At 43.7% G+C, this 27887-nt stretch overlaps 1 protein-coding gene across 1 annotated transcript; it reads right to left on the reverse strand.

Annotated features, from left to right (window-relative positions):
• Nucleotides 1-9124: 9124 nt before the first annotated feature.
• LOC127230679 (dehydrogenase/reductase SDR family member 7) lies at nucleotides 9125-24762 on the reverse strand. The gene is made up of 7 exons (XM_051195981.1): nucleotides 24566-24762; nucleotides 20956-21108; nucleotides 16352-16458; nucleotides 15496-15735; nucleotides 11373-11495; nucleotides 10473-10688; nucleotides 9125-9341 (listed from the first exon to the last, which is right to left on the reverse strand). Exons 1-7 carry the CDS (start codon nucleotides 24696-24698, stop codon nucleotides 9297-9299), a joined length of 1017 nt encoding a protein of 338 aa, XP_051051938.1. The 5' UTR covers nucleotides 24699-24762; the 3' UTR covers nucleotides 9125-9296.
• Between the last annotated feature and the right edge of the window lie 3125 nt (nucleotides 24763-27887).

The following is a 27887-nucleotide window of genomic DNA, read 5'->3' on the forward strand; positions in this document are numbered from 1 at the left end:
GAGACCAGCATTTAAACCTTGGAGGACTGACTAGTGATTTGTCCCTGGTGTCAAGGTGTCTACATTAGGTGTCAAGGTACTTTTAACAATGGCACAGGTTATTTGCACTGATGTAGAACGCCAAGGACCCATTAAGCCTTTTAGTGCAGTTGCTTATGCTATTTGGACTTTTAAAGAGAGGGCCTTTGGACTGTTAAAAAAAATAAACAACAAAAACCAAAAACACCCAAGATGTACGCATAGAGCTATATACCAAAAATGCAGCAAAGCAGAAAAAATTAAATTTTTAAAGGAGTCAAAATGATGAACTAGATTAAAGGAAAGGAATGCAAGTAAAATAAAACTACTGGGTGTGTAGTGTAGCAACCGTGCCTAAAGGAAATTGAAGAAGCACACCAAATCACAAAGAAAACTTAGAGCTGCGAACAAATTGCAAGTGGAACTCTACCCTATTGAAGTGATGCTTTCTGTATGTGTCTGAAGAGAAGTAGTGAGGATAATGATCCTCCCTTAGAGATGGGTTACTTTCTGGCTTTGCAGAGTCAGGCATCAAACCAGAATGTCAAGTGAGGGCTCCCGATTGAGGCAGATAACAATCTCCATAACCATGAAAGCATGAGAGAAACTTTTCCTCATTGACTAATCAGACTGCAATCTTACATTCCATTCAGGTCTTATCTTTCCCTCTGTTATTTACCTGCCCCCCCCAAAAAAAAAACTGTGTGTGGGTCCAAACATTTTACAACCTGTTTATTTTAACGCTTGTCAGACACATGACCTGGCAGACAAGTTTGGGGGCTAATAATTTTTTACTCTAAATGTCTAGTTTGTCTGGAAAGGGTAATTTTGAGTGAGTGTGGGGGGGGTGCTAGAGTGTTAGACTCCAATAGCAGTCCAGGGTTATCTGTCTGTGAAATTAAAAGGACACCAGCACTTTTTCTTAGACGTTTGGGGTTTTTTTTTTTTTTTTTCCTGTTTGTTTTTGCTTGTTTGTTGCATGTAGGGGGCTTAAGCTGTGTTAGAATGCATCTGAGAATCTTTAGAACAGGTTTGAGGCACTAAGGACTCGGAAGGGACAGATGTGATCATAGGGAGGGAGTAACCTGGCTGTAGACCTCTTTCCTGAGGACATGCCTGTGAATGACAGAAGATATTTATATCCATGGCAAGGAGGTGTGTGTTAACCTTTTTCTTAGATTGAGCCTGTCCTTTATTAAAGAAGGGCAGCGGCTTAGTTTTACTTCCTGAATTAGTATAGCAATAAAATAATAGGCTCAGGATTTCTTTTTTAATTGTGGATTTTGCATATCTATGTAAAACAAATAGGCACATGTTAGAAAGACACCAGTATCTAGAGCAGTCCATGTCTGTCTTTTAAGGTACCATGAGGACACTCCTACTAATTTCTGAGCCAGGTGTTTGGGAGGCAGAGGCAGGTGGATCTCTGTGAATTTGAGGCCAGCTAGGTTTACACAGGAAGTTCCAGGACAGCAAGGCTACACATGATAGTCCACCCCACACAAACAAAAATATTTGCTATGTGTTTAAGACAAATAAGTCATATTGAATCTGTTTGTGGTATCCTTGCTAAGTAGCCCATTTCTGTTTTGATTCTGTATAAGATATAACACCTAATTTGTTTCTGTATAAGATATAACACCTCGTTTGGAGGCATCGTGGGAGACTAGGAACTACACAGACCCCCCAACAGACAGGCAGATAGGAAGGGGGGGGCTACAGATAAATAATGAAGATGACAAACTTTCAGCTTCTCCCTCCCTGCCAAACTTTTTCTCCACCAGGGGACTGCCCTGCCCCCTTCCCTTGGATCCCACCAAGTAAGATACTTTCAAGGTCAGGCCTGAACTTGTTTATCTGAAGCTGTGGGCCTATCAGCCACTAACATCCCACACTCCACCCCACTGGTTTTTTTTTGGGGGGGGGTTGTATTGTTTTGTCCAAACTGATCAATCTGAAATGAAAGGATGGGAACATATCCTAAGCTACTAACTAAAATCATTTAAAAACCCCAGCCCTCCAGGGGTAAAATGGACTTTGATTCTCATATCCTCTGAAGGTTTGCAGGTTCTTGCCGGAGGCAATCAAAACAAATAAAGACTCTGAAGAGGTGAAAACAAGTATTTATTTAAGCAGAGGCAAAGAACAGAAAGATCCCTATCAGGAAGGACAGGGCTCCAAGGCTGACAGTGTCTGTGGACTCTGGATTAATCTTTTATAGAATCCTCAGAGCCTTTCTGTCCTTTGATTCCCCTCCCCCACATTCTGTCTCTGGCCCAGATAAACTGATCATCTTTCCACTGCTGCGGTCTTTTATGTGTTAATCCCAGGAACCCTCTCACCCAGTTTCCTAGTCTCTGTCTTCAAGTCTTCCTCGAGTGTGATGGTTTGAATAAAAATGGCCCTCATAGACTGCATTCAAATGCTTGGTCACCAAGGAGTGGTACCAACAGGAGGTGTGCCCTTGCTGAAGAAGTATATCACTGGGAGTGGGCTTTGAGGTTTCAAATGCTTAAGCCAGGTCTGGTGTCTTGCTCTTCCTGCTGGCATCCAACCCAGATGTAAAACTCTCAGCTCCTCACCAGCCCTAGTTAAATGCTTTCCTTTGTAAGAACTGCCATGGTTGGGGCTGGAGAGATGGCTCAGAGGTTATGGAGCACTGGCTGTTACAATATTAGGTTGTTACACTTGAATACCGGCGATTATGATGATGATGACAAAAAATAATGTGAACTATGTCAGTGTCATATGGTCATTAGTGGCCGTGCTTATACAGATCTATAATGAAAAGGAGTGAGCTGAGCAAGGAAAAATACAAAACATACAGTTTAAGAAAAGGAGCATGAGGAAATGTAAACAGATCAATTAAAAGTCTGATGCTAAGTGGAATGAAAGGAATGATGGCCTCAGATTCAGAACCCACCCAGCTAAGCTTCCAACTTGTGAAAAGGAATTAAAGAAAAGGTTAGGGCTGGGCATGGTGGTGCACACCTTTAATTCCAGCACTGGGAAGGAAGAAGCTGGTGAATCTCTGAGTTTGAGGCCAGCCTGGTCCAGAGATCCAGGTTCAGGACAGCCAAGTTTAGGCAGTGAAGGACAGAAGGCTGGTGAAGATGTAACTGAACAAGGGGTCCACACGTTCCAGCCTTAGTAAGCAGCAGACCTTGGCGGCTTCATCCAAATAGTTCTGGAGTTAATGATAGAAGAAAAGGCCTGTAGAATTTGCCCCTGAGGCAAAGGATGAGGTCAGGCATATGTCAGGGGTGTCCCTGAATGAAGGCTTAGAGAGGCCATTGCAGGAGGCTTCGAAGTTGAAGCCTGGATTTCTTTGGAGACCCTGAGATATTAGAGATGACTGGGCTGTGGATATCTGTTGAAGAAAGCTGCTAACAGGGAGTGGAATCAACCCAAGAGGAAGAAGTAGATTTCAGTTAACAAAGCTGATCAGTTGGAGATCTAAAGAGTGTTTTGACACCAGAAATGGAGGTGTAGAGTTTGATGTTTGCCCAGCTGGTTTCAGTCTTGCTTTGGTCCCTTCCCTGTTTTGGATGGGTAATGTATATTCTGTGCCATTATATGTTGAAAGTATGTGACCTGCATTTTTAATTTTGATTTTTTACAGAGTATTACTGTTAAGAGATTGCATGAATACCAGAAGAAACGTTGAACTTTAAATATTGTTGAGACTGAGATAGAGTATGGAGACTTTTGAAGTCTCAAATGCTCAAGCCAGGCCCAGTGTCTCTCTTCCTGCTGCCCGGGGATCCAAATGTAGAACTCTCAGCTCCCTCTCCAGCACCATGTCTGCCTGAAGGCTGCCATGCTACCTGTCGATGACAGTGGACTAAACCTCTGAACTGTAAGCCATGCCCAATTTAGTATTTTCCTTTATAAGAGTTGCATGGCTATGATGTCTCTTCACAGCAATAAAACCCTAACTAAAACACAGTTCCAGAGGGATAATAATCCACTGATAGTAGGACACAGACAGTAGGCAACACAATCACAAACTGGAAGCAATACACAATGGAATGGCTAGGAGCTTTTGAAACCTCAAAGCTCACCCCTCAGGATCTCTCAGCCTTTTCCCTCTATTTCTGAGTCTTGGTTTTTATTATCTAGACCAATTAAGAACTCCTTTTTACACCCATCTGCTGGGCAAGTGATGGCAAAATATAAGCTGGGCCACAGCAAATTGGACAGCAATTCCATTAATTTTCTTTCTCTAGATTCTTGTTCTCCTCACCTTCATAGCTGATAGGGGCTGCAGGCTAATGAACCCCACCCTCTTTTATGTACCTTCAACCTCCCATCAGACAGGAATCACAGATAGCTTGACTATAAAGCATGTACAATGGACTGCTCATCAGTCATGTGATACGTACGTACGTACGTACATACATACATACACACATACATACATATATGAACACCTCTTCCTCTTAAAAGTATAAGAAATGTGCCACACTGGCTTGTTTTTGGCTTTGTTTTATTTTGTTTTTTTTTTTTCCAAAGAACCTTTGTGTTGTCTGTGTTTATGGAATGAATAATGCTTTTAATAAATCTCTTACTCAAATAACAATATACCTCAATGTTCCCCCCATTGGACCTCCACTAGAAACCATTCACAAGACCACAGCAGAACTTTCCACGTTCATGGGTAAATTAACCTTCTTGCTGTAGTCATAGTGTTGTAGGTGGCCTTTAAAGATTTGTTTTTATTTTATGTGCTTGGGTGTTCTGCCTGCATCTAAGTACACCACATACCCCCAGAAAGCCAGAAGAGGGCATCTGGTCCCCTGGAACTGGAGTCACAGACTGTGTTGATCCACCATGTGGGTGCTGGGATCTGAGCCAGGGTCTGTGGAAGAATAGGCAGTACTAACTGCTGAGCCCCCTCTCCACTCAGCTGTTGTACCTATAGGTCAGATCTCCCCCAGTGAACACTTCATATATGTTTAGTGTGGTGGGTATATTAATTGTACCTCAGTACAGGGCCTGGGTGGTAGAAATAATCGGTAATGACTATAAACTGCCTTTGACTAGCAGGTTGGAACTGTGGTCTCAAGTCGCTAACTGGTGTAGCTAATATTATGCAGACTAATCCTAAAAGTGCCAGTTTGTCCAATTTGCCCCTTTGCAGAATATCATGCCTTGCTTTCATGGATGGCCCAATGAGCCCTTCCTTCATTTCAAAGGGCCACGAAAGACTATTGTTGGGGCTTCAGGAGGCGGGGGGGGGGGGGGGGGGACAGGTCCTGAGGTTGAGACTCACTTGTGCAAGTGAAATAGTGGTAATGATCTGTAAATGTGTCAGTTCTGCCCAGCACAAACACCTGGGAGTAAGAAGGGAGAAGTAGGCCAATCACTTGGGTTAGCAACTCTATGTTGTATTTAACAAAATGAATTCTGGTTTGAGCTGGCCTCTCCTGCTCAGTCTACAGATAAATGAGTATAGCCTTGTTACTTTTCCAGTTAATTATTATAAGCTATGGAAAATTGCCACGTGCATGAACTCTTCAAGTTGATTTGTCCGTACCCTTCAATCCTGCATTCCTAGAGTGCTAGAAACTGACCACAGTGGTTTTCTTTTCAAGCCTCTCCTACTTTGTCTATTCTCTAAAGGCTAGAAATGCCTGCCCAATATCTGCTTCACACTCGGCAAATACAACTTGCACAATACCAGCCAAGCACTGGGAACAAAATAATCCTCCTGTCCTGGTTAGGTTTTGTTCGTTTTGTTTTTGTTCACTTTGTTGTTTGTTTTTGTTTTGTTCTTTTTGTCCACTTGGTACAACCTATCTTCAACCTATACACAACTGTGGGAAGAGGGGCCCACAACTGAAGAATGGCCTATGGCCTGGCCATGTCTGTAAGAGACTGTCTTGAGTAATGATCAGTGTGGAAGAGCCCAGGATAGTGTGGGCAGCACCATCCCTGAACAGGGGACCTGGACTGTATAGAAAAGCTAGCTAAGCATGAGCTAGAGGGTGAACCAGTAAACAGCATTTGTCCATGGTCTGTACTTCAGTTCCTGCCCTGACATCCTTCAATGATGGATGCTGACCTGGAAATAAGATGAAGTAAAGCCATTTATCCACTAAGTTGCTTTGGGTTTTGATGTTTATCACAGGAACAGAAAGCAAACACCTCTGATACCCTGACCTTCTGCTCTTTATCTGACTCTATTCTCTTCTTTCAAGATGACTGGGACAATCATGCCACAACTTCAACATTATTCCCCTACAATGATCTATTTTCCTAACATATGAGATATGTACTGTTATTTCTTGCATGCTAGTGTTGTGGAAGATTAGTTGAAAATAGTTACATTCCTTTATGCTGTGGAATTTTTGTTAAATGATGCAAAGATGTGTTGCGTTTGTTTAACTCTGTGAAGCTGTGTTACTTTGCCTGCCTAAAACACCTGATTGGTCTAGTAAAGAGCTGACTGGTCAATAGCTAGGCAGGAGAGGGACAGGTGGAGCTTGCACAGAGAAGGAATAAATAGGAGAAGAAAAAAGAGGGAGGAATGGGAAAAGGAGACAGGGATGCCAGGGCCCTGCCCACCCAGCCACACAGCCAGTCGTGGAGTAAGAAAGAAACAAAGATATGTAGAGTAAAGAAAGGTAAAAAACCCAAAGGCAAAATGTACTCAAAGAGACATGGGATAATTTAAGTTCAGTTAGAAGAGCTGGTTAGAAACAACCAAAGCAATAGTAAGAATAAGTCTTCAAATGTTGCCCACCCCACCCCACCCCACCCCCAAAAACCTCAACTACTTGCTAGTGTTCTTATTTTTTTACCCAAGATATGAAGTGTGCAATGAATCATAATCCCATTTTTATCACTGGTTGTGCAACAGTCCTCTCTCATCTATTACTTGTATATGCTTGGCATACCCCATTCACATCCCCATCCTAAGCAACTATTATATAACACAGCTGCCATAGGGATATGGGTAATCAGCTATTATATGATCTCTTATTAGGCAAACAGTGCTGTGCTTTATGCTTCGTGGACGAACTCTGCATTTATCCCAATGTTTCTTCTGTCTACTATACTTAGTGGAATATATCCACACATCACTTTCCCCCTTCCCATGAATAGCCCTAGGGCAGACTCCCATGTGCCTAACAACTATTTACAGTTATTTTATGTGTGCTATTTGATCCCAGCTAAACTGCAGAGTGCTTGTAAATAACTGTGGCTTTCTGATGTTGTTTCTGCTGGTTTGTTTTTTTTTTTTTGTTTGTTTTTTTTTTTTATCATAGCCTGTGTTTATTTCGTACTGTATGGTGCTGAATGTTACCATAAAACTGATGGTAATCGCAAAGAGGAGTTTACCAGTGGGTTCTTCCTGGGCTGTTTACTTGTGCCTAAATAGCTTTTGGATCTTGAAAAAAAGAGATACCTTAGCCATCTCTTGCAGATAGAAAAGGTAGAAAACATCACCTACCTTAGTGGTTGCTATGTGGGAGAATACCAAATGGTGTATCACAGGTGTTTAATAACGATGCCTATCACAGGCTGCTATGCATCCTACCAGCTGCTACAAGCTAGTCATTTGTACCTACCCACTCTTCTTAAGACGGTGTAAGCTTTGTGAGTGGAGGATTGTTCCAGATATAATTCTTTCCAAACCACTCATTGCCCTGCAGTGGACTCTGTGTACAATACTCACATTATTGTGTTTAGAATTACATCTGTTCTCTTCAAAATTGATGTTGAAAAATCCCAGGGCAACACTATAGTAAAAGTCGTGGCCTGTAAGAGCAGATTGAGTCATGAGTGGGATTAGATGCCCTTATAAAACAGCTTAGTGATCAGGACCGGGTGGCCCTGGCTTCTAATCCCAGCCCCATGATAGGCTATGGCAGGAAGAGTGCAAGCTTGATTGTTGGTAACGCTGTAGGTGGAGGGCAAGGCCAGTTTGGACAAACTGCTGACTCTCTCTCTCAAGACAGGAAGGAAGGAAGGAAGGAAGGAAGGAAGGAACAAAGGAAGGAAGGAAGGAACAAATAAAGGAAGGAAGGAAGGAAGGAAGGAAGGAAGGAAGGAAGGAAGGAAGGGAAGTAGGGCTGGGGAGACGCCAGCTCATCATGTAGGGATGAGAACCTGGGCTTAGATAGAACGCTCTAAAACCAGCCTCAGTGACACCATTGTTCCAGTGCTCCGATGATGGAGAGAGGAGAGATGGAGAAAAGATTCCTGGAAGTTTGCAGACCAGTTAAGCTATTGTATGCCGCAGGAAGTAGGAAGTCCTGTCTCAAATGCGGTGATAGGTTGGATACTTGATACTCAAGGTTGTCCTCTGACCTCCAGTGGTATGCGTATGCCTGTACTCACATGTGTATCACACACACACAAGTGGTAGAGTGGATGCCTACCTAGCATGTGCAGAGACCCTAGATTCAACCCTCGGTTCTGAAAAAAAAGAAAAAGAAACAAAGAAAACAGCGAGCTCGGGGAAAGGATCCACCCTGCTCTTCCAAACTTTCCATCATCGGCGCTTCTCTCTAGAGAACACAGCAGCATAGCCCTGTGGCCTTGCAGAATCACATGTCTCTAGTGCTGCTGATGCCTTGATCGTGGACTTCCCAGCCCCCAAAACTGTGAAAAGCAAGTTGTTATGGTCTACAGGGAGCCAGTCAGTGGTAGTTTCATTTAGAAGCGTAAGTGAATTAAGACAATGTTGACTACACAGCTACAGTTCCTGGGTTAAATGGTTAGATGTGCTAATCACAATTCTAAGTCTGCATGCTAAAATACCTTGAATGTTCCTTCATTCAAGAAGGTAGTGTGTGTTCATATGTAGAGAGCCACTTTTGCCATTCCCGAAGATGGCACCGGTTTCCTGTCCATAAGCCAGCAAGGCGCGGATATTCGATCCACGTCATGGGGTGACCGTTACGAGGGTTGCGGGCTGCAACTGTCAGTAATGGACTCGACTCCTCTGAGCATATATAAGCAGAGCCCTTTTTCCTCCTCGGGGTCTTCCCTCAACTTGCTGTAATGAGCCGCGCAATAAACATAGCTGCAGAAGAATCCTGTTGTTGAGCGTCATTTTTGCAGGCAAGGCGATAGCGCTCGACATTCATACACATTTTCAAGACACAGGGCAAGGTTTTATTTATTATTCGTTACATATTGAATAGAAATTAGTATCAAAAATGACACCAGAAAGCAGTCACCGACCCGCCTTCTGTGTGTAAGCTTACTATACTTATGCTGTTTGTCATTCTCAACAAGTGGCTCCGACATCCAGAGAGGTTGTTTCAGTCTCTCTTTGTCTTCCAGATTTTAAAAGACCAGTCTGGATCCTGTAAAAGAGTGACAGGAGCATGAACCAGACTTCTCTTATTTACCTGTGTTTGACAACCAAGCTTCTCTGTTAATGAACTGTACTATATCATCATCCACCAACAGTGATCTTTGCAATCCCTGGGCAAACACTTTCATTGGGAGTAAAATATCACAGCCAAAACTCTTAATCTACATGCAATTGCCCTCGGGCTTAGTATTTTTATCTTCTCCATGTGGCAGGAATGGGGTCGTTTCTTTTCTATTTATTCATCGCTTAAACAGTGAGTCTTCTTATTGTTATTTCTCTGCATCACACCTACTGATAGCCTAGCTGTGTGCAAAATAGGTCAGAGTATCTAGAATTCAAATATCAGGATGATAGTGGTGATGCATGCCTTTAATCCCAGTACTTGGGAGTTCTAGGCCAAGTAGGAGTTGTAGGGAGGTCAAGGGTAGCCAGGAATATGCAGTAAGAGTGGAAAGAAGAGGGGAAGGAGAGAGGAAGAATGGAAGGGAGAGAGGAAGGGAGGGAGGGGGAAGGAAGGAAAGAAGGAGAAAAGATAATTGGGGTATCTCTAAAATTATTTATGAACTTATAATAAATACACTGTTTACAAGATAGAACAAGGCAACTTCTTAACCCCAAATGTGGCTTTTGTTTGGGAAGGGCAAACATTTGCTTATCCAAAAATTTGTGCAAACACAGACAAAATTTATAACCCAAGGTGGAGTGTGGCTACTGCCCTATGGAAAGAATGGGTTATCATAATCACAAAACGGTGCCTGGAAATAAGAGGCGCTCAGCTTACTTAGAAATAGTTATAAAGTTAGTAAAGTCGTGAGGCAGGCAGGGCGAGGGATGTTTTCAAACATGACAACTTGAGTGAAGAAGAGAAACTGATAGCCTTCGCTTTGACTTTTCCCTTACAAATATTTTACTCTTCCAAATTAGAAATCTCGTGGTAAACCATCAGGCTCTCTGTGTGAAAACAGGATATGTTTCTACAACTTTGGTGTTTTAATCATGAGACAAAAATGGAGTCAGAAAAACCAAAAAAAAAAAAAAAAAAAATCTTTAAGAACTTTGAAAACTGGATTTTCACACAGGATCCATACATACCGTGAAGAAATGTATAAACTGCTCTTACCAAACCATTCTTAAAGTTTTGTATTCTTTTCTTCCCCAACTTGGAGGTTAGCCATAAGCCCCAGGTTGGCATATACTGCCACAGGTATGCCCCCATCAAGACAGGGTGATCAGAGATCCAAACTTCCTTCAAATCATTGGCCATGGAGATTAGCATCAGCCGGACACAGCGACTTGTTGGCATCTTGTAAGACTGATCTAAACCGTTTTTCATGGGCTGAAAGTCAAAGAGAAGTGAATGCTGAGGATTCCAAACCATTTCATGAGAATGTGAACTAGGAAGCACCCAGGGGCCATCTAGTAGTGAGACTCTTTCAGGATATGACCTGTCAACTAGGAGTCTCCATAGGTGCAGGATTATAAGTGACAATATCCTAAAGAGCCTAAAAGTCATATATTCACCACATAAGGTTACACATGCTGAAGGCTCTTTAATTTCAATCATAACCACCTCATAATAGGGTACCAAGGCCCATTTTATTATCACATTTTCAGAAACACCAAAGATTTACATTGGGCTGAGGATGTACAGTCTGGAGGTAAAATGATTATCTAGATGGGATAAGCTCCTGGCTTCAGTCCCCAGCACTACACAACATAAAAATAACATTAACAAGTGGCATAATGGGGAAGAAATATAAAAAGATAAAAGGACACCCTTACTAAGAGTGGTGGATCCATAATGGTGAACTACTTATAAGCAACCGTCTAGCAATGTCACTAACCGTTGTTAAAACGAGACACTGAAATACTTAACTGCCAAGTGACATGAATGCTTTTCTTAATGCTATCACTTTCTGAGAACAACTCCTAAGTCATTCTGAATAGGCACCTGACATAAATGATAAAGCAAACATAGCTGGTAAAGGGTTCCATTCCCCCCCCCCCCCAGAACTTTTACCTTAGTTACTTCTTCAGTTAGGGCATTCTTCACAATGTCAGACTGCACAGGCCCTGGGTAAACGTTGCAAAATGTTATTCCTGGATATTGGATAAGCTCACACTGGAGAGCATTGAAAAAACCCTAAGGACCACAAAACAAGAATATAAGAGGAAAGGAAAGGACAAAGTAAAAGGGGGGCAAAAAAGGAAATATAACATATTATCCAAATGCATGCTCTGTAATAGGCAGGCAGTGATGCCTGCATATCAGGCTCTATTTATTTATTTGTTCTTTCATTTATTTTTAATCTTGTAGTGTTGGTAATTGAACCTATAACCTTGTACACATTAGGCAAGAGCTCTATCACTTCTATCTCTGGTACTCTTTAAATTAAAATAATTTCATTACATGTATTTGTTTACTTGGGGGTGTAGCACGCTAAAACTCAATATGGAGGCCAGAGGACAAATACAGGCTCTCAAGTTTCATGGCAAATCTTTACCTACTGAGCCATTCCTGTGGAATGGTCCTTTTATACACTGTGAAGATGTTTTGCTCTTATTGGTTTAATGAGTCGATTGGCCAATAGCTAGGCAGAAAGAGGTTAGGCGGGAGAGCCAGATTGAGAGAAAGCTGGGAAGGAAGAGGGTGGACTCGCCAGCCAAATGCAGAGGAAGCAGGCGATAAACACGCCATGCTGACTGAGAAAAGGTACCACCACATGGAATAGCGTAGATAAGAAATGTGGGTTGATTTACGTTATAAGAACTAGTTATTGGCAGAGCATTTATAATTAATAATAAGTAACTGTGAAGTTATTTGGGAGCTGGTTGGTAGGACAAAAAAGTGTCTGCTCACTAGCCATCTTGTCAGCACTGTTTTTTTGCAATTTATTTTGAGACGGTGCTCTAACCACGTTTTCCAGACTAGCTTTGAACTTATTTGCAGCCCAGGCAGGTCTTAAATGTTCAAATCTCTTACCTCAGCCTCCCAAGTGCCTGGGATTATAGGCCTGTGCCACTAAGCCTGGCTCTACTAAGGAATTTTTAAAGATTATTTTTGGTTAATTGTAATTGTGTGTATGGGGGGGGGCGGAAGGTAAACGGTCCGAGCCCACATCTGGGTTTAAAAATTTACCAAAAACCACCAATCCCTGAGCCCCAAACACCACCAATCCCTGAGTTCAAAATCCCACCAATCCCCACCCTGGAAATCTCTACTCCCCCAAAAGCCCTATAACCCTGTCTCCTGCTTGGTTCCCTGCTGCTTTGAAGCAGCACCCTCTAGTGTCTTTCTAAATAAATCTCTTGCATGAGGTTTGTTGAGCAGCTAGGCTTTGGATTGCCAAGATGTCTTTCCCTTTAGAGCTGTAACACCTCCACTGGGGAAACCCTCCTCAGAGAACTCGGGAGGCAGAGGCAGGCAGATCTCTGTGTGTTCAGGGTCAGTCTCAGCCTGGTCTACATAGAGTTCCAGGACAGTCAGGGCTGTTACACAGAGAAAGCTATCTTGAAAAACCAAAAGGAGCTATTGCCCACCACAAAATGCCTGACAGGAGCTCCTCTTCAAGCCTCCAAAAGGACAAATGTGTGGATGTTTTAGCAAAGATGGAGAAAAGCAAGACTGGAACCACATGGTAATCAGCACAGAGAAATTCAGTTTCTCGGTTTATTTTACTAATTTATCCAGAAGAGGTCATTTCTGAAGGGATACCAGCCCACTTACGTTCCTAAAGCTTAACCACCAGGGTCTATTCCCTGGTTCTACCACTTCCTCCTCCTGGGACTGACTACCAAAGTCCAGCAATCAAAAGCCCCCTCTGGCTCACCTAATTAACATGCCCAGTTAAAATTAAACACCTCATCCTAATACAGGGTTTCTGTAGTGAGATATTCACTTTGTCTGTTTCTGTGGCACTGACCACGCCCATTAGGGGGTGGAGCCAGGGGCGGAAGTGACCAGTGGAACTAGGTCTGAGGAAGAGCCAGGGATGCTCTCTTGGTGGCAGGACCCTGAGGAGAGCATCCGGTGGAACTTGCTGGTGTTCATGTGTCTAGGTTGTGAGTTATTTCTCCCTGAATAAACATCTGTTCGGCCTATTTGTTTATCCTGATCCTTATTTAACTGCGATATCTGGTGTCAGAAGTGGGCTATCTTACTACAGTTTTCCCCGTTTTTACCTTTATAACCTGCCCATTTTCAATGTGCCATGTTTGTCTCCCCTCTATCCAGAGGCAGTCCTTTGTCCCTCCAGGACAAATATCCCTCACCCCTTTCCCTTGTTCCCTTCCCCTTCTCCTTGTCTCTTTTACCACCACACCCTAGACTTCCTTTTTTGTCCTCTTAAAAATTCTACCTGCAAGGTCATTTGCTGCCTGAGTCAGAAAGCAGCCGCTTTAACTTTTCTTCCCCCCCTAATAAAGGATCTCTGTGAAAACAGGTGTTTGGGTGTGGCTTGTGCCTAATCCAGCATGGGGGGGGGGAAGCACCCACTGTTAGGGTGGGGGGTGGTGTCTACTTCAATTTCAGTGAAGAATTAATCATTCTGTAACTGAATACTAGTATATGACTAGTCACAAATACAACATGACCATCTACTGCAGGACCTTCCAAGGACCAAGATAAATCTGCACTCTAAGATACAGGCCATTTCCAAACCAATAGAAATAAGGAAATATTTGCTTCCCCTTGTTTCTTTTCCTTAACTAGAATATATTCCTGCATTATTTTAAAGACCAGATGTTAGGTATGGTGGCTCACACTTGGTACCCCTAAGGAGAAATGGAAAAATGGAAGGATCAGATGTTCAAAGCCACCCTTAACAAATAAGGGAATTGGAGGCCAACATCTGCCACATGAGCCTGGCAGAAAAACAAAACAAAGCAAGCAAAGAAACCATACTTACAACCCTAAGGAGCAAAATTGTGATCCATTTGTATAGAATCTAACATTAAATATTTGTCCACTCTTAAGTACTAACTCCTAACAAGCACAGAAGTGATCCCTGCTGACAGACTGGCTGAATAGGAGTTTCCTGTGCAATTAAAACCTTCTGTTTTGAAGGGAAGCCCCTTCAGATGCAGAATGTTTGAGAGGAGGTGAAACAGAATGTTCTAAAGGGAAATAAATCATTCCATCCTGCAGCAAAGTTCCTTAAATTCAGAAAGGAAACAACTCAAAATAGCTTCAGGAAATCCCTGAAATTGACCTGATTCATTAGTCCCTTCCTCCCTCACCCCGACCCTCATCCCCACCCTCAACCCCTCTATCCCCCCACCCCACCCCCGCACACACACATCCTAAGCATGTATAAGTTATCAGGACTGTTGAGAGGCACTTTCAGACAAGCTGAGCTGGCTGGAAGAAACAGAGACAAACCAAGCTGTCCAGGAAATGTTCAGACCAACTGAGCTTCCTGGAGAGGACATTCTCCAACCTGTTGAGCCGCCTACAGGTTGTGCAATGTGTTCCAGGGCCCCAGCTTTTGTGAGCTGTCACCCATGCTGCAGTGGACTTGGGTGATGCGGCTTTGAGTCATATCTGTCAGTAACCCCTCACCCATATTTCCATAAGTAATTCCGATAAGACTCATTGGTTCACCAAGTTGGACTTCCATAGTGCCTATACTTTTATCTGTCATCTGTTCTTATCTGGGGTGAGTAGATGTTGTTCATGTCTTCCCAGAAATGGTGACATACAACCCTCACACAATGCCTACCTCAGAGAGGGTCCGAAACAAAATGCTTGGTAAAGAATAAAGAGCTCTTGTACCCTTAATATTTTCTCCTCTGTGGCAAGACACAGGACCAAGCAATCAGCACAGACACTGACTCCTCTCCTGGCATATGGTGTACACACAGTGATTAAAGTTCACTCTCAGAGAGGTTGGGATAGCCTAGCAGTTAAGAGCACTTGTGGCTTTTGTAGGACTGGTTCCCAGCACCTATGTGGCAGCTTACCCATGGAGCTACCCGTAACGCCAGTTCCAGGGAATCTATCGAAGCGGAGATGTCAAGTTCTCTTGTCTCCATCTCACACTTAAGGCCCAGCTCCAATCACCACACCCACTGAACATCATATGCACCCCCCCTACACACACACACAGAGGCCAATTTTTTCAGTTAAGTTTAGGCCGCCTTACCCGGAGAGCATGTTTGCTGGCACAGTACCCACTGGAAAGTGCCACAGATGCAATCCCTGCAATGCTGTTCACAGTGACAATCTTCCCTTGTTTTCTCTCTACCATGTGAGGCAGAACACACTTGGTCAAGGACACCGTTCCTAAGTAGTTCAGATTTATCAGTTCCTTGAAGACATCCAGGTTGGTTTCTAGAACTAAGGAACGTTGGGATCTTCCACCGTTGTTAACCAAAATGTCAATCTAAAAATCAGAAAATGGGTACTTAAAGATAGTCTAAGAAAATGATTGCTTGTATTATTAACTCAAAGAGTAAACAGGACAGTGATGTTGTTCTAGTGGCAGCTAAAAACAGTAAAATAAGCAAAGCCAGGTGTGGTGACACACCTTTAATCCCAGCACTTGGGAGGCAGAAGCAGGCAGACCTCTGAGTTCAAGGCCAGCCTTGTCTACATAGTGAGTTCCTGAATAGAGTTACATCACACCTGTCTCAAATGGGGGTTGGCGGGGAGGGAGGAAGGATGGAAAAGGAAGGGGCAGAATTCACTTGGAGAACTGGAGAATTTCCATTTGAAGTGTTAAGTAACAAGCATCAGAAAAAAAGAGAAGCATCAGTAGATGTTAACTTCTCTCATTCTTCATGGAGAAATAAGTGCTTGGGAGGGGATGAAAAGTACGGACGAGCTGAAAGCAAACAGCCAGCGGTTAAGAAGCTAAGTCCTGGGCTGACCTCACTGCATGTGCTCCATCTGTCTCCTTCCCTTTGAAGGAGATCCACAGCTGAAATCCCTTTGGCAGCTTATTTTCAAAGGCAATAAGCAGTACCAGCCATGCTTCATCGTTATAAAATGCAACTTACTTTACCAAACTCCTGCAGAACGGCTTTGGTAGCTGCCTCATGGGAATTTGTGTCGGTCAGGTCAAGGGGCAAAACCAGTATATCTTTTTCTTTCAAATTGCCATTCTCTGAAAAAGACACATGAACAGTAAGCAAGCCACTCCACAGCTCAATTTAACCTCTGCAGCACAAAAAGGCAGCCAGCAATGAACTCATTCTAGGCGACTCCGCCAAATCAATGTCTCAGACCAATGTCTCAGTCCCAGCTGGCTGGAAGCTGATGGGAGACATCTCTTATTGGCTGATGAATAAACCACTGACTGGCTAATTGGCCAAACAGGAACACAGGCAGGACTAGGAGATAAGGAGAATTCTCGGAAAGGTAGGCAGACGGAGCCCGCCACTGAGTGGCCATATAGGCTGCCAAAGGAGTAACAGGTTCAGGCATTCTCCGGTAAGCCAAGACCATGTGCAAATACATAGATTAATAGAAACTGGCTAATAATTAAGACAGAGCTAGCCAATAAGAAGCCCTAGCCACTGGCCAACAGTTTAATAATTAATGTAAGTCTTTGTGTGTTCATTTGGGGCTGAGAGTGACAGCAGGACAAGAAAACTCCCCACAACAGGAAGCAGACCAGCCAGCAGGCTTCCCCTTGACTATATGCAGAGGAACTCTGCAAAGAACAAGCTGGATAGGACGACACAGCTCTAGCGCCAGCACTGGAAGGTGGAGAGAGGACTGCAGAACCTTGAGTTCTTTCTAGTCTACATTGCAAGTTTCAGACAAGCAAAGGCTGTACAGCAAGACCTTGTCTCAAAAAACAAAACAAAACAAAAGTGATACTGTTAGAAACACAGGAAACTTAACCAATCACGCATAGTGGTCCACAGCTGCAGTTTACTCTGAGTGTGGAGCCAAGGAGACTAGGATCTTGAGGCCAGCATAGGCTGCACATCAAAAAGAAACAATAGCTCCACCCACAAAAATGGATGAAATATTGTACAGCAGCTTAAAAAAAAAAAAACAAGTATAGAGTTACTTTTCTTTTTGCAATAGACTCACCCAGTTCAGCTGACTATGCATACACATTTAAAACACTACTTTAGGGCTAGCGAGATTGCTTGGTGGTTGAGAGCTTGCACTGCATTGGCAGAACACACGAGTTCAATTCCTAACACCCATGTCACAACCATCTATAATCACAGCTCCAGGGTCGCCAACACCTCTGGCAAGAGCACCTTACTCACATGCACAGACTCACACATATACACATAGCTAAAAACGAAATCTTTTCTTTTACGCTCATCCCATTAACCTGTAAGAAGCGGAGAAGGTCAGTAGTGGGATGTAGGTAAAAGTTTCCCTCCCTTATTTACCAAGAGGTAAATAAGGAAAAGCACAAAGTCCTTCATACAATTCCCACCTAAAAACTTACTGAGACTGTGGCCGTTTGAATGTAATTGGCCCGCCTAATCTCAATGGGAGTGGCACTATTAGTAGGTGTGGCTTTGTTGGAGGAAGTGTGTCGCTGTGGGGCAGGCTTTGAAGTTTCCTATGCTCAGGATAATGCCCAGTGTCTCAGTCAACTTCCTGTTGCCTGCAAGATGTAGCGCTCTTAGCTACTATTGCAGGACCACAGTGGCCTGCATGGACTTAACCTCTGAAACTATAAGGAAGTCACCCAGTTAAATGTTTTCTTCCTTTCTTTCTCTCTTCCTTCCTTCCTTTCTTTCTAAGATTTATTTATTTATTCTGCATACATGTACCTCTACAGGCCAGAAGAGGGCATCAGATCTCATTACTGATGCTTGTAAGCTACCATGTGGTAGCTGGGAATTGAACTCAGGACCTCTCCAGCCCCCTAAATGTTTTCTTTCTAAGAGTTGCCATGGTCATGGTGTCTCTTCCCAGAAATAGAAACCCTAACTATGGCAGAAGTTAGTACCAGGGACTGGGGTATTGCTGTGATAGGCCTGGCCATGTTTTGTTTGTTTTTTTGGGTTTTTTGTTTTTGTTTGTTTTTTGTTGTTGGTTTTTGTTTTTTGTTTGTTTGTTTTTGAGTAATAAGGACTTTGGTACTTTGTGTTAGGAAAGCAGTGGAGTGCTTTAAGCTCTGTTTAATTAGCCATATTAGTAGAGGCATGGAACACAGAGGTGTTAGAGTTATTTGAACTGTTGGGGACTCACTCAAGAGGTTTCAGAGAAGAACTTTAGTATGTTACCTAGAGATTGTTCTTATGATATTTTGGTGAAGAAAGTGGCTGCCTTTTACCCTTGTCCAACGAAACTGCCTGAGGCTAAAGTTAAGAATTTTGGATTAATTCCCTTAGCAGAGGAAATTTCAAAACAGCCTAGGATAGACTCTGCTGTGTGGTTACTAGTGTTCATGCTTATAAAGATTTATAATCTGGGCAGGGTAAATCACAACATGTAGATTTCGTGGAGAAAAACAAAACACCAGGAAGTGGAATGGAGCTAAGGCCTGTGTTCAAGGGGATACAGGGATCGGTGACCTCGGGACAAGATCCCACCCAGCTAAGTTTCCAGCTTGAGAAAAAGAACTAAAGAAAAGCTTAGAGGTGGGTATGGCGGGGCACACCTTTAGTCACAGCTATGGGGAGGCATAGGTTGATGGATCTCTGAGTTTGAAGCCAACCTGACCTGCAGAGCAAGTTTCGGGACACCCAAACTTAGGCAGCCAAAGACAGAAAGCTGGTGAAGATGTGATTGAACGAGGGGGTGTGGGGGGAGGGTGTCACGTTCCAGCCCTGGTAAGCTGCAGAACGTGGCAGCTTCATCCACATGGTTCCGGCTTTAGAGTTAAGAACTGAAAAAAGGGGCTATAGAAGTTGCCTGTGACTAAGGAAAGCCACTGAGGCCAGGCATGTGTCAGGGGTGTCCCTGAATGACAGCCTAGAGAGGCCGTAGTGTGAAGCTGTGAGGTTGAAGCCCAGATTGCCTTGGAGAACTATAGATGTTGGAGATGCCTGAGCCATGGGATACCTGCTGAGGACAGCTGCTAACAGGGATGGAACCAGCCCAAGAGAAAGAAGAGTGCTGTAGTTAACAAAACTTAAAAGAGTTGGAGATCTGAAGAGCATTTTGACATTAGACACAGAGATGCAGAGTTTGGCGTTTGCCCGGCTGGTTTTCAGTCTTGCTTTGGTCCAGTATTTCCTTGTTATGCTCCCTTCCCTGCATTTTGGAATGGTAATGCATATCCTGTGCCATTATATATTGGAAGAATATAACCTGTTTGGTTTTTACAGTTAAGAAATTGCATGAATCTTAAAAGAGACTTTGGACTTTTACACATAGTTGAGACTGTGATAAACTATGGGGACTTTTGAAGTTGTACTAAATGTATTTTGCGTTATGATATTGTTACAAGCTTATGGGGGCCAGGGAGTAGAATGTGGTAGTTTGAATGTAATTGGCTCCCATAAAGTCATAGGGTGTGGCACTAAGGGGGTGTGGCTTTGTTGGGGTGGGTGTGGCCTTGTTAGAGGAAGTGTATCACTGTGGGGACAGCCTTTGAGGTTTCCTATGCTCAGAGTCCCAGTCAACTTTCTGCTGCCCGAAAGATGAAGGATTCTCAGCTACTACCTCAGTACCGCGTTGCCTGTACACTACCATGCTCCCCATCTCCATCATGATGATAATGGACTGAACCTCTGAAACTATTAGCAAGCCACCCCAATTAAATGTTTTCCTTTATAAGAGATGCCATGGACATAGAAACCCCAACTAAGAGGGGGGGCACCAGCTCAGCATAGCTCACATGATGTATCATCTCTGCTAGAGCATGCCTTACAAGTCACAGAAGTAGAGGACAAATGACCATAAAAAAAAAAAAAGCATAGAACTAAAACACCAGCAACTTTTGAAAGCAACATTGTGAAAAGGACCTTGTGACTTAATTGAGAATTGGAGCAAAGAACTTTTACCACTGGGTCAACGAAGTCAGCAAAATGAAAGAAAGATAATTGAAGAGTAACAAGTAGAAATCACAGAGAAAGAGAGAGACAGAGAGAGATATGATCATTTAAGGCTATATTAAAGGGCTAAATGCTAAATACACCATGAAACTAATAAAGTAAAGTGAATGTGACTATACTAAAACTAAAACCAATGAAAATATTAACAGTGTCATCCATTATGTGTACAGAAGGTACTAGTCCTTGGGTTCATTTTAAAGCCTTATTTATTTTCTTTCTTTTTATTTCATCATCCTAATACACACACACACACACACACACACACACCTACCTGCCCATGACTTTAATATCTGACATAAAGCAAAAGGAATAAGGATCATTCCTAACTGCAGTTCATTAGTTACACACAGGAATGCTGTGGGTAAGAGCCCCTTCTCCTAAAGCAAAGATACAAGTCACCTGATCATTAAACTCCACACGCACTTGAGGGCTGGTATAAAACAACAGTGGGAGATGGCAGAAAAGAAGGCAAAGAGGTAATGGAAGAGGAAGCCAGACAGTGCACAGGAAGCTCGGGAGCCAGGGTGAACTGCACAGGACGCCCCCCCCCCACTTCCCGGAGCTGCACTTGAGTTTAGATTCTCACTTCCAGGAAGCACAGCTTCGGTTAGGGTTTGACTCACCCAGGCACCTTCTCTTCACCCGCTCCAGCTCCTGGACCCTTCGGGCTGACAGTACCAGAGAGACTCCAAGCTTAGATAACTGGAGAGCCAGCTCCTCACCAATACCACTGGATGCTCCCGTCACCCACACCACCATGTCAGTCAGCTCCCATTCTGTGGAGGAAGGAGGAGAGTTACAGGGGAGCCAGTATGTGACAAATGACGCCCATATACCAAAAGAGTAGTAAAACATGAATGAAGTAAATACACTTTTAAACATACCACTACTAAATATGAAGGTCTAATGTGTGCAGCATGAAATTTCAAGTGTCGTGGGTGGGGGATTGACTCGGCTGTGGGAGTACTTGCCTCGAGCACACAAGTCTGGGAACAATCTCTAGCATCTCCATAAGCCAGGTATGGTGGTGTAGGTCTACATTCTCAGAACTTTGAAGGTAGAATCAGGAGGGAAAGAAGTTCAACGCCATACTTATGTGGCTACCCAGTCAGTTGGAACCACCTTAATATACCGAGACTTTGTCTCAAACAAACAAAATAAGTGAGTAAATAGAATTCAAGCATTCTAAGAAAGCATATTTTACCAGTGTTATCTTTAAAAATGTGAATACAAACCATGTTATTAATAAGTACCCATATGGCATGTTGAATATTTTGGAATCTGGGTGAATTTCCTAGAATCTATTTGTAGCTAAGCCTCATAACTACACAGTTTCACTCTAAGTCTCAATTTATCTACTTATTTGACAAAGAAAATTAAAGCTAGTGACTAGAAACTCTTTGCTCTCTTTATTAAGTAGGAGACCCGGATAAATGATTCTAAAGTTCCCACCCACTTTTTAGTTTTATAATTCTAATTTATGGAGAGAAACCACAGATGAAGCCTTTGAAAATACCATATGTTGCTCAATAGTATGATGTAATCATCCCAGCTCTAACTGCCGGTCTCACTATTGTGGAATACCCACCAGAGAAGACCACTCAGGCGTGGCTTTAAACCAATAGACAGTCTTTATTAGCTGGCCAGCAACTATACTTAGTGTTCAGGATCCCACTGTAGCACCTAGCCTTTCTCAGGGTGAGCCTTTAAACACTAAAAACATGTCCTGGGTTGATACTTCATTCAACAAGAACAGTTGGCCAGCATCAGAACTAGGGAAACCAAAGATCAAGATAAATACATTTAAGAGACTTTTCTCAGACTATGGACTTTGATGGATTAGGTCTCTGTTTGCATTTTTGGCAGGTGGTTCTGTCTGCATGCTAGGCTTTACCATCTGAATACACTTCCATCATGGAGTCAGTTGTACCAAGGTCTGGGGGCCTGTTAAACTCACCAGAACTCATACCTGATTTCTTGTTTCATGACTGGGGTTAATAAGGCTATCTAGGCTGCCCTCACTTCATTCTTAACTATGAGCTTAACACAATCCCATATTAAACCCCTCCCAAGAACTTCACGGAGTCTGAGTTTGTCAGGAAACTGAGTAAGTTACCCCCACTGGTCCATGAAATCCATTGAAGCTGAGACCTATCTTCGTTCTTCACAGTAGTGGCCTAATACCTTGCAGAGAGTAGAACATCAAAAGGACTCCACAAATAAGTATCAACTGAATAAACACCAAGAACTCTGGCAGAAACAACCCCCACTGTCTGCTAGCCTATGGTGTACACAGATATGGTCAACACAGCGCTCCACTGCTGAGGACTACCCATGCTGCAAACATTATAGACATATGTACTATTATCCAATTACAGTCAAAGCCCTAAACAGAAACAGTATTTCAAAACCCAACTGGTTCATAAAACTATGAACACACATAACATGTCCTGGAAAGAACCAAACTATGTAAACAAAGCTTTCCTTTCAGGCAAGATGCTCTTGAAAAAAGGCACAATTGACCAAAGACTCTGCATTAATAAGAGATGGGGGGGGGGCACACACGCCTTTAATCCTAGCACTTTGTGAGTTTGAGGCCAGCCTGAACTACACTGTGAGTTCCAGGGCAGCCAGAGTTATGTAGAGACCCTGTCTCAAGCCCCTTCACCACTCCCTAAGAACAGTACTTATTCTTGCCAGGCATAGAGCTGCCTGCCTGGAGTCCCTGTACTTGGGAAGTGGAAAGAGGAGCTAGGTCATCCTCAGCTACATAATGAGTTCAAGGCCAGTTGGGGGCTACATGAGACTCTGTCTCAGAAACGGGTCAACAAACTATTACTTTTAGTGGCTTTTAACTCTTGCTTTCTATGAAAAAACACAACTTTTGCTAACTAAACAATATGCCCCTTGGATATGTCAACAACTTTACATTTACATTTACATTTAATGTGTTGATTTGTATACAATCATATAATTTACAAACTGATTTTAATTCAGTCTTCAAATTAAATGAAAGCATGGAGGCTCAAAGGCAAACAACACCCACAGGCAAATAACAGCAACGGATCAACAGGCATCATCCCATCAACAGTGGCCAGGGGAGAGGGAATTGGAGTTAATAGAAGTTAATATCTGGGGTACAGTCTACAGGTCAGAGCCATGTCTTTTCCAGTTCTGCGGCACTGAATTTGCAAGCGCACTGTGCTATGGGTCTGTCGGTACCACACCTGTTAGAGCCAAAGAAACCCAGCAAGGATGTCTGCCAGAGTTTGAGAAGGGCACAAAATACTACCCTCTCATTATTTTTAATCTCCAAGACCCAATGTTCACCTACCCCTGCCCTGCAGACTTTGAATACACTGTCTTCTAAGTGACCAGCAACTTCAAAGTACTCTGAGATGTTCTGTGTACTTGTCACCATGGATAGTGGAATCCCACTTAGTCCTTGAAGGATCAAAAGCCTACCACGGGTAGGTTTTTAGTTTCTCTGTCAGTGTCTCTAACTGGAAAAAAAACAAGTCGAATAATACCCATATTATAAGAATTGTTCCAAAGGTCAGGGGCCATTGGTGAAGTACGGAGCACACTGACGCAACACGCAGCAGCACCTGTGAACTGATATATCTAAGCATGTGAACCGTGTATTAGCCGAGTATCAAACACGGAACAAGGCACAGACCAAGATACAGCAGATGAAATGTACCTTAGTGTGCCCGGAATGATCTAACTCCTGGCAACATGCCAGCTCGGTGCTTTCTATTGTGACATTTATAGCAATTGGTTAAGTGGATGAGTCAGACCGAATTTTCTTCCAGTGCTTGGGAGAGAGTTAAAAGCACAGGAAAAACATGTTCAGGATGAACAGACACTGGGTCTCTTACAAAGCAGGGAATACACTCTGCTCTCCCTGATAGTGTCCTGGGATCCCTGGGGGGGCCTACTTAAGAAGTCTGTGTCCTGCATCTTGGAGCTTGATGTTTTCTCTCCTAGTCTGAGCGACGCAGCAGTACCATCCTTGAACTAATACAAGCGACAGAGTGAGAACTGCCCACTTAGCCACGGCCTCTTCCTCCTGGGTCCTCTGCCCTCGGGCAAGGCTTAGTTTGGCCACAGAGACTCCATCCTACCGGGAGGGACCTTTACCCTGCTCACTTTTGGAGGAGATGGGGATGCTCCTTCCGCCATTCCCAGCAGGGGCTCTCATTTGGAGCCTGGGCCGTTACGGGTGCTCACCTGGGCGTCGCCCTTGCCACTCGGCCCATAACAAGGTCAGGTCGGCATCGGCCCGCAGGAAGCGCAGGAGCTGCACCACGGGCAGGATCAGCGCGCACAGTGCCAGCAGCCAGAGGAGCAGCTCCCAGCTCATTGCTGTCCCCACCGGTCCAGCTCTGCGTCGAGCGGAAGACAGTCCGCGCCCGCCCCCTGCGCCACAGATCACACACCCCGGGGCTCCGCCCAGGGAGCCCCTGAAGGCGGGGTCTCGGGCTGCGTCCCGAGCTGCACCGCGGCGTCAGAAAATAATACACAGGCGTCCGAGTGCTGGGATTCTGCGCGTCTCAGTTGCGTATGGAGTGTTGCAATAGAAACAGAAGGCATGGAAGACTTAAACTACTTGGCGACACCTCTGTTGATAGAGCAGTCAACAAGATTTGTTGAGAGCATGAACAAGTCTTTAATAGCTGGTTTTAGGACGACGTACTTTTCAAGGTTTTGGCTGTGCCAAACGAACATTCTAACTTTGAACACCGCCCGCCCACACCTCCCACGCCCCACGCTGGGAATTGAGCCCAGGTCCTTCTGCATGCTGGGCAAGCGCCCAACCGCTGAGTCAAACCTTCACTCTGTCACCTCCTTTCCTAATCTGCTTTTCTCTTTCTCTTTTTATCTTTGTGAACTGAGATAAGCATACTTAGAAACACCCCACCGAGGTAAGCCAGCAGCTGAACTAGGTTGCCCTCATGGATGGTCAGCTTATATTTAGAAAAACATTACAAAGGACACTCGTATTTGGCCGAAAGTTGGATATCATGGCCTAGCCAAATCAGAACATAAAATTAATTGGACTGGAAGGCTTCTGTTGGTGAGGTTCAGGAGCTGAAATCAACAGGTTTGAGCCCTCTGGCACTCTGAAAGTGATATCGTTATCTGTACCTACGCAGAATCCATGGGAAGGTTTGAATGAGGAAAAGCCTGTAGGGTTACTGCTTCTGTGTTCTGTAATAACTGTATTATTTCTTTCATATCGTTGGTGTCCTTTTTATGAATTGTCACTTCTTTCTTCCATTACAGTGAAAGGTACTGTTTATAAAGGTCTACATTATTCAGTAAATGTCTAGTGTGAATCAGAAATTGCCGTAGTTTAGTTCAAGGTCAGCTTAATTCTGACCTTGTGGGACTGTTTACCACGATCATCATTTGGAATAATATTGGCCAAGAACTGCTCTAGTTGGCATGTCACCTGGGTCGTGTGAATTTTATTTTCTTGCACAACTTTTACAATAAGATGTCTTAAAACACTGCTCAGAATCTCATCATGCTGACCCGTATTCAAAACATTTGGCTTCTGTAAAAATGAGGTAGAACTAACGTTCCACCACAAGCTGGAGAAGTCTAGATCACCAGCCCCAACTCTGGGGAGGAGGGATTGGAGGAAAGTATGATCTCTTGCCTGCCCACCCCTAGGATTAGATCTGGGTGCATGCTGAATGTCAACCTGCCAAAACAGATCTTTACAATGTTTCTACTTCCTGGAGCTGGAGAGTTGGTTAAGCTGTTATCAGTACTCGCTCCTGCAGAGGACCTGGGTTCAACCTCTGTCTGTAACTCATCTCTGTCTGTAACTACTGCCCTGGGGAAGCCAATTACCTCTGTTGATCTCCAAGGGCATCAAGCAGTCACATGCATATACATGCAGACAAAACATTAATATGCACAAAAAGTAATTTTAAAAACCTTTTAACTGAAATATATGTATCTGTATGGGCACATATAAGTATATAGGCATAAGTGGATCACAGCACATGTGTGGAGTTCAGAGGACAATTTGGGGAGTCAGTCTTATTTTCCACCTTGTGGGTCCTAAGGATCAGTCACGTGTTATCAGATTTAGCACTGTTAGGTTTCAAACCCTGGAACAAATGGCTGAGGTGCCTATTTAAAACATCACAGCAGACCTGGCCATGGCTCTCCCTGCATCCCTCAGTCACGACCTGTTCCAGGGTCCTCCTGGCTTGCATTCTCCCCCTCTCCAGGAACTCTAGCCCAGGGGGCTAGGCTTCCCTTCCCTATATAATTCAACCATTTTGGTTACCTGCTGTAGGTGTACTTGTGGGTCTCTTGGCTGCTGCACCTGGTTCCCCTGCTTTCCCCTCTCCTTCCCCTCCCCCTCTCCTACATGGCTCAGCTCAGTCTGGTCATGTTCACTCAGGACTCTCCCAGATGTCCCTGCCTCTGCCTATGCTCTCCCTATTATCTATAATAAACTTTCTCCTCCGCCGTGCCTGAGACCAGTCATGTTCCTTTCCTTCTTATTTCTTCTTTTCATTCAAGCAGCAAATGCCCTTGTCTGCTGAGCCATCTCTCAACTCCAGAGTATATCTTTTAATAGGATGATTTTATTTAATATGAATGCCAATATGTATAGTTATTTGCAGGGAATCATGGAGTTGGCCCGGCCAAGCTGCCTAGTATGGCCTGGGTCATAGGTTTTTCAGGTTAGAGGCCATGGCTCCTGGGGCACAATGTGTCTTCCAGTTCCCGAGAGACTGATGCTCTCCCTCAGACAGTGAAGCGGTCAGGATACCCTGTGTTTCTCTGTGTGTTCCTCTAGTAGCCAAGGAAGCATGGAAGCTTGACAGGGCAATTGGTCTTAGACATTAACCTTGTGTACCCTATATGGCTTTAAACTTCACTGTGTCCCGGCAACTACAATTGTATTGGTCCTAGCAATTGCCATTGTAATCTGTTTCTGATAAAGGCATAAAAAGTCTGGTTGTTGTCAATAAAATTGTCACAGCCTCATTGCACTGTGGCTCTGCCGCCCAACCTGATTTAATTCCTCATGGCCATATCAGGTGACCTTGGCCAGATAAGTAAGCACAGGTGCTTAAAGGTGGCACCAAGAACAGGCACCTGAAATACAGGGATTTAAGGGGGGGGGTTAAAGGTGAAGAACCCCTGGAGGAGTATGTGCACAAGTATAATAAGGCAGGAGCATTCACTGCAGTAAAAAGATGAGGCAGGCAGGGTTGAAGGAGCAACAAAGTTGCTGGAGGAAAAACTTAAAGTGAGACACCATCAGTTGATAAAATTCCCAGAGTTCATTAGTAGCTTCAGCCTTCTTTCCCTGAAGAGGGAATCTCTGGTCCTCGGAACTTGTTCCTAGTTAGGAAGAACAATTCAGGGACAATTAGATGCAAGGGGACCAAAGATATTCCTAGTGATGCTTTTCAGCTTTGTAAAGAAATAAAAACACAGATAAAAATGTCACAGTCAAAATTACAAATAAAAATGATCCAAAACAAGCAGAACTAGCACAAGAATAGAAGAAAACTTA

Source organism: Phodopus roborovskii, unplaced genomic scaffold, assembly GCF_943737965.1.
Source record: "Phodopus roborovskii unplaced genomic scaffold, PHOROB, whole genome shotgun sequence".
Lineage (NCBI taxonomy): Eukaryota > Metazoa > Chordata > Mammalia > Rodentia > Cricetidae > Phodopus > Phodopus roborovskii.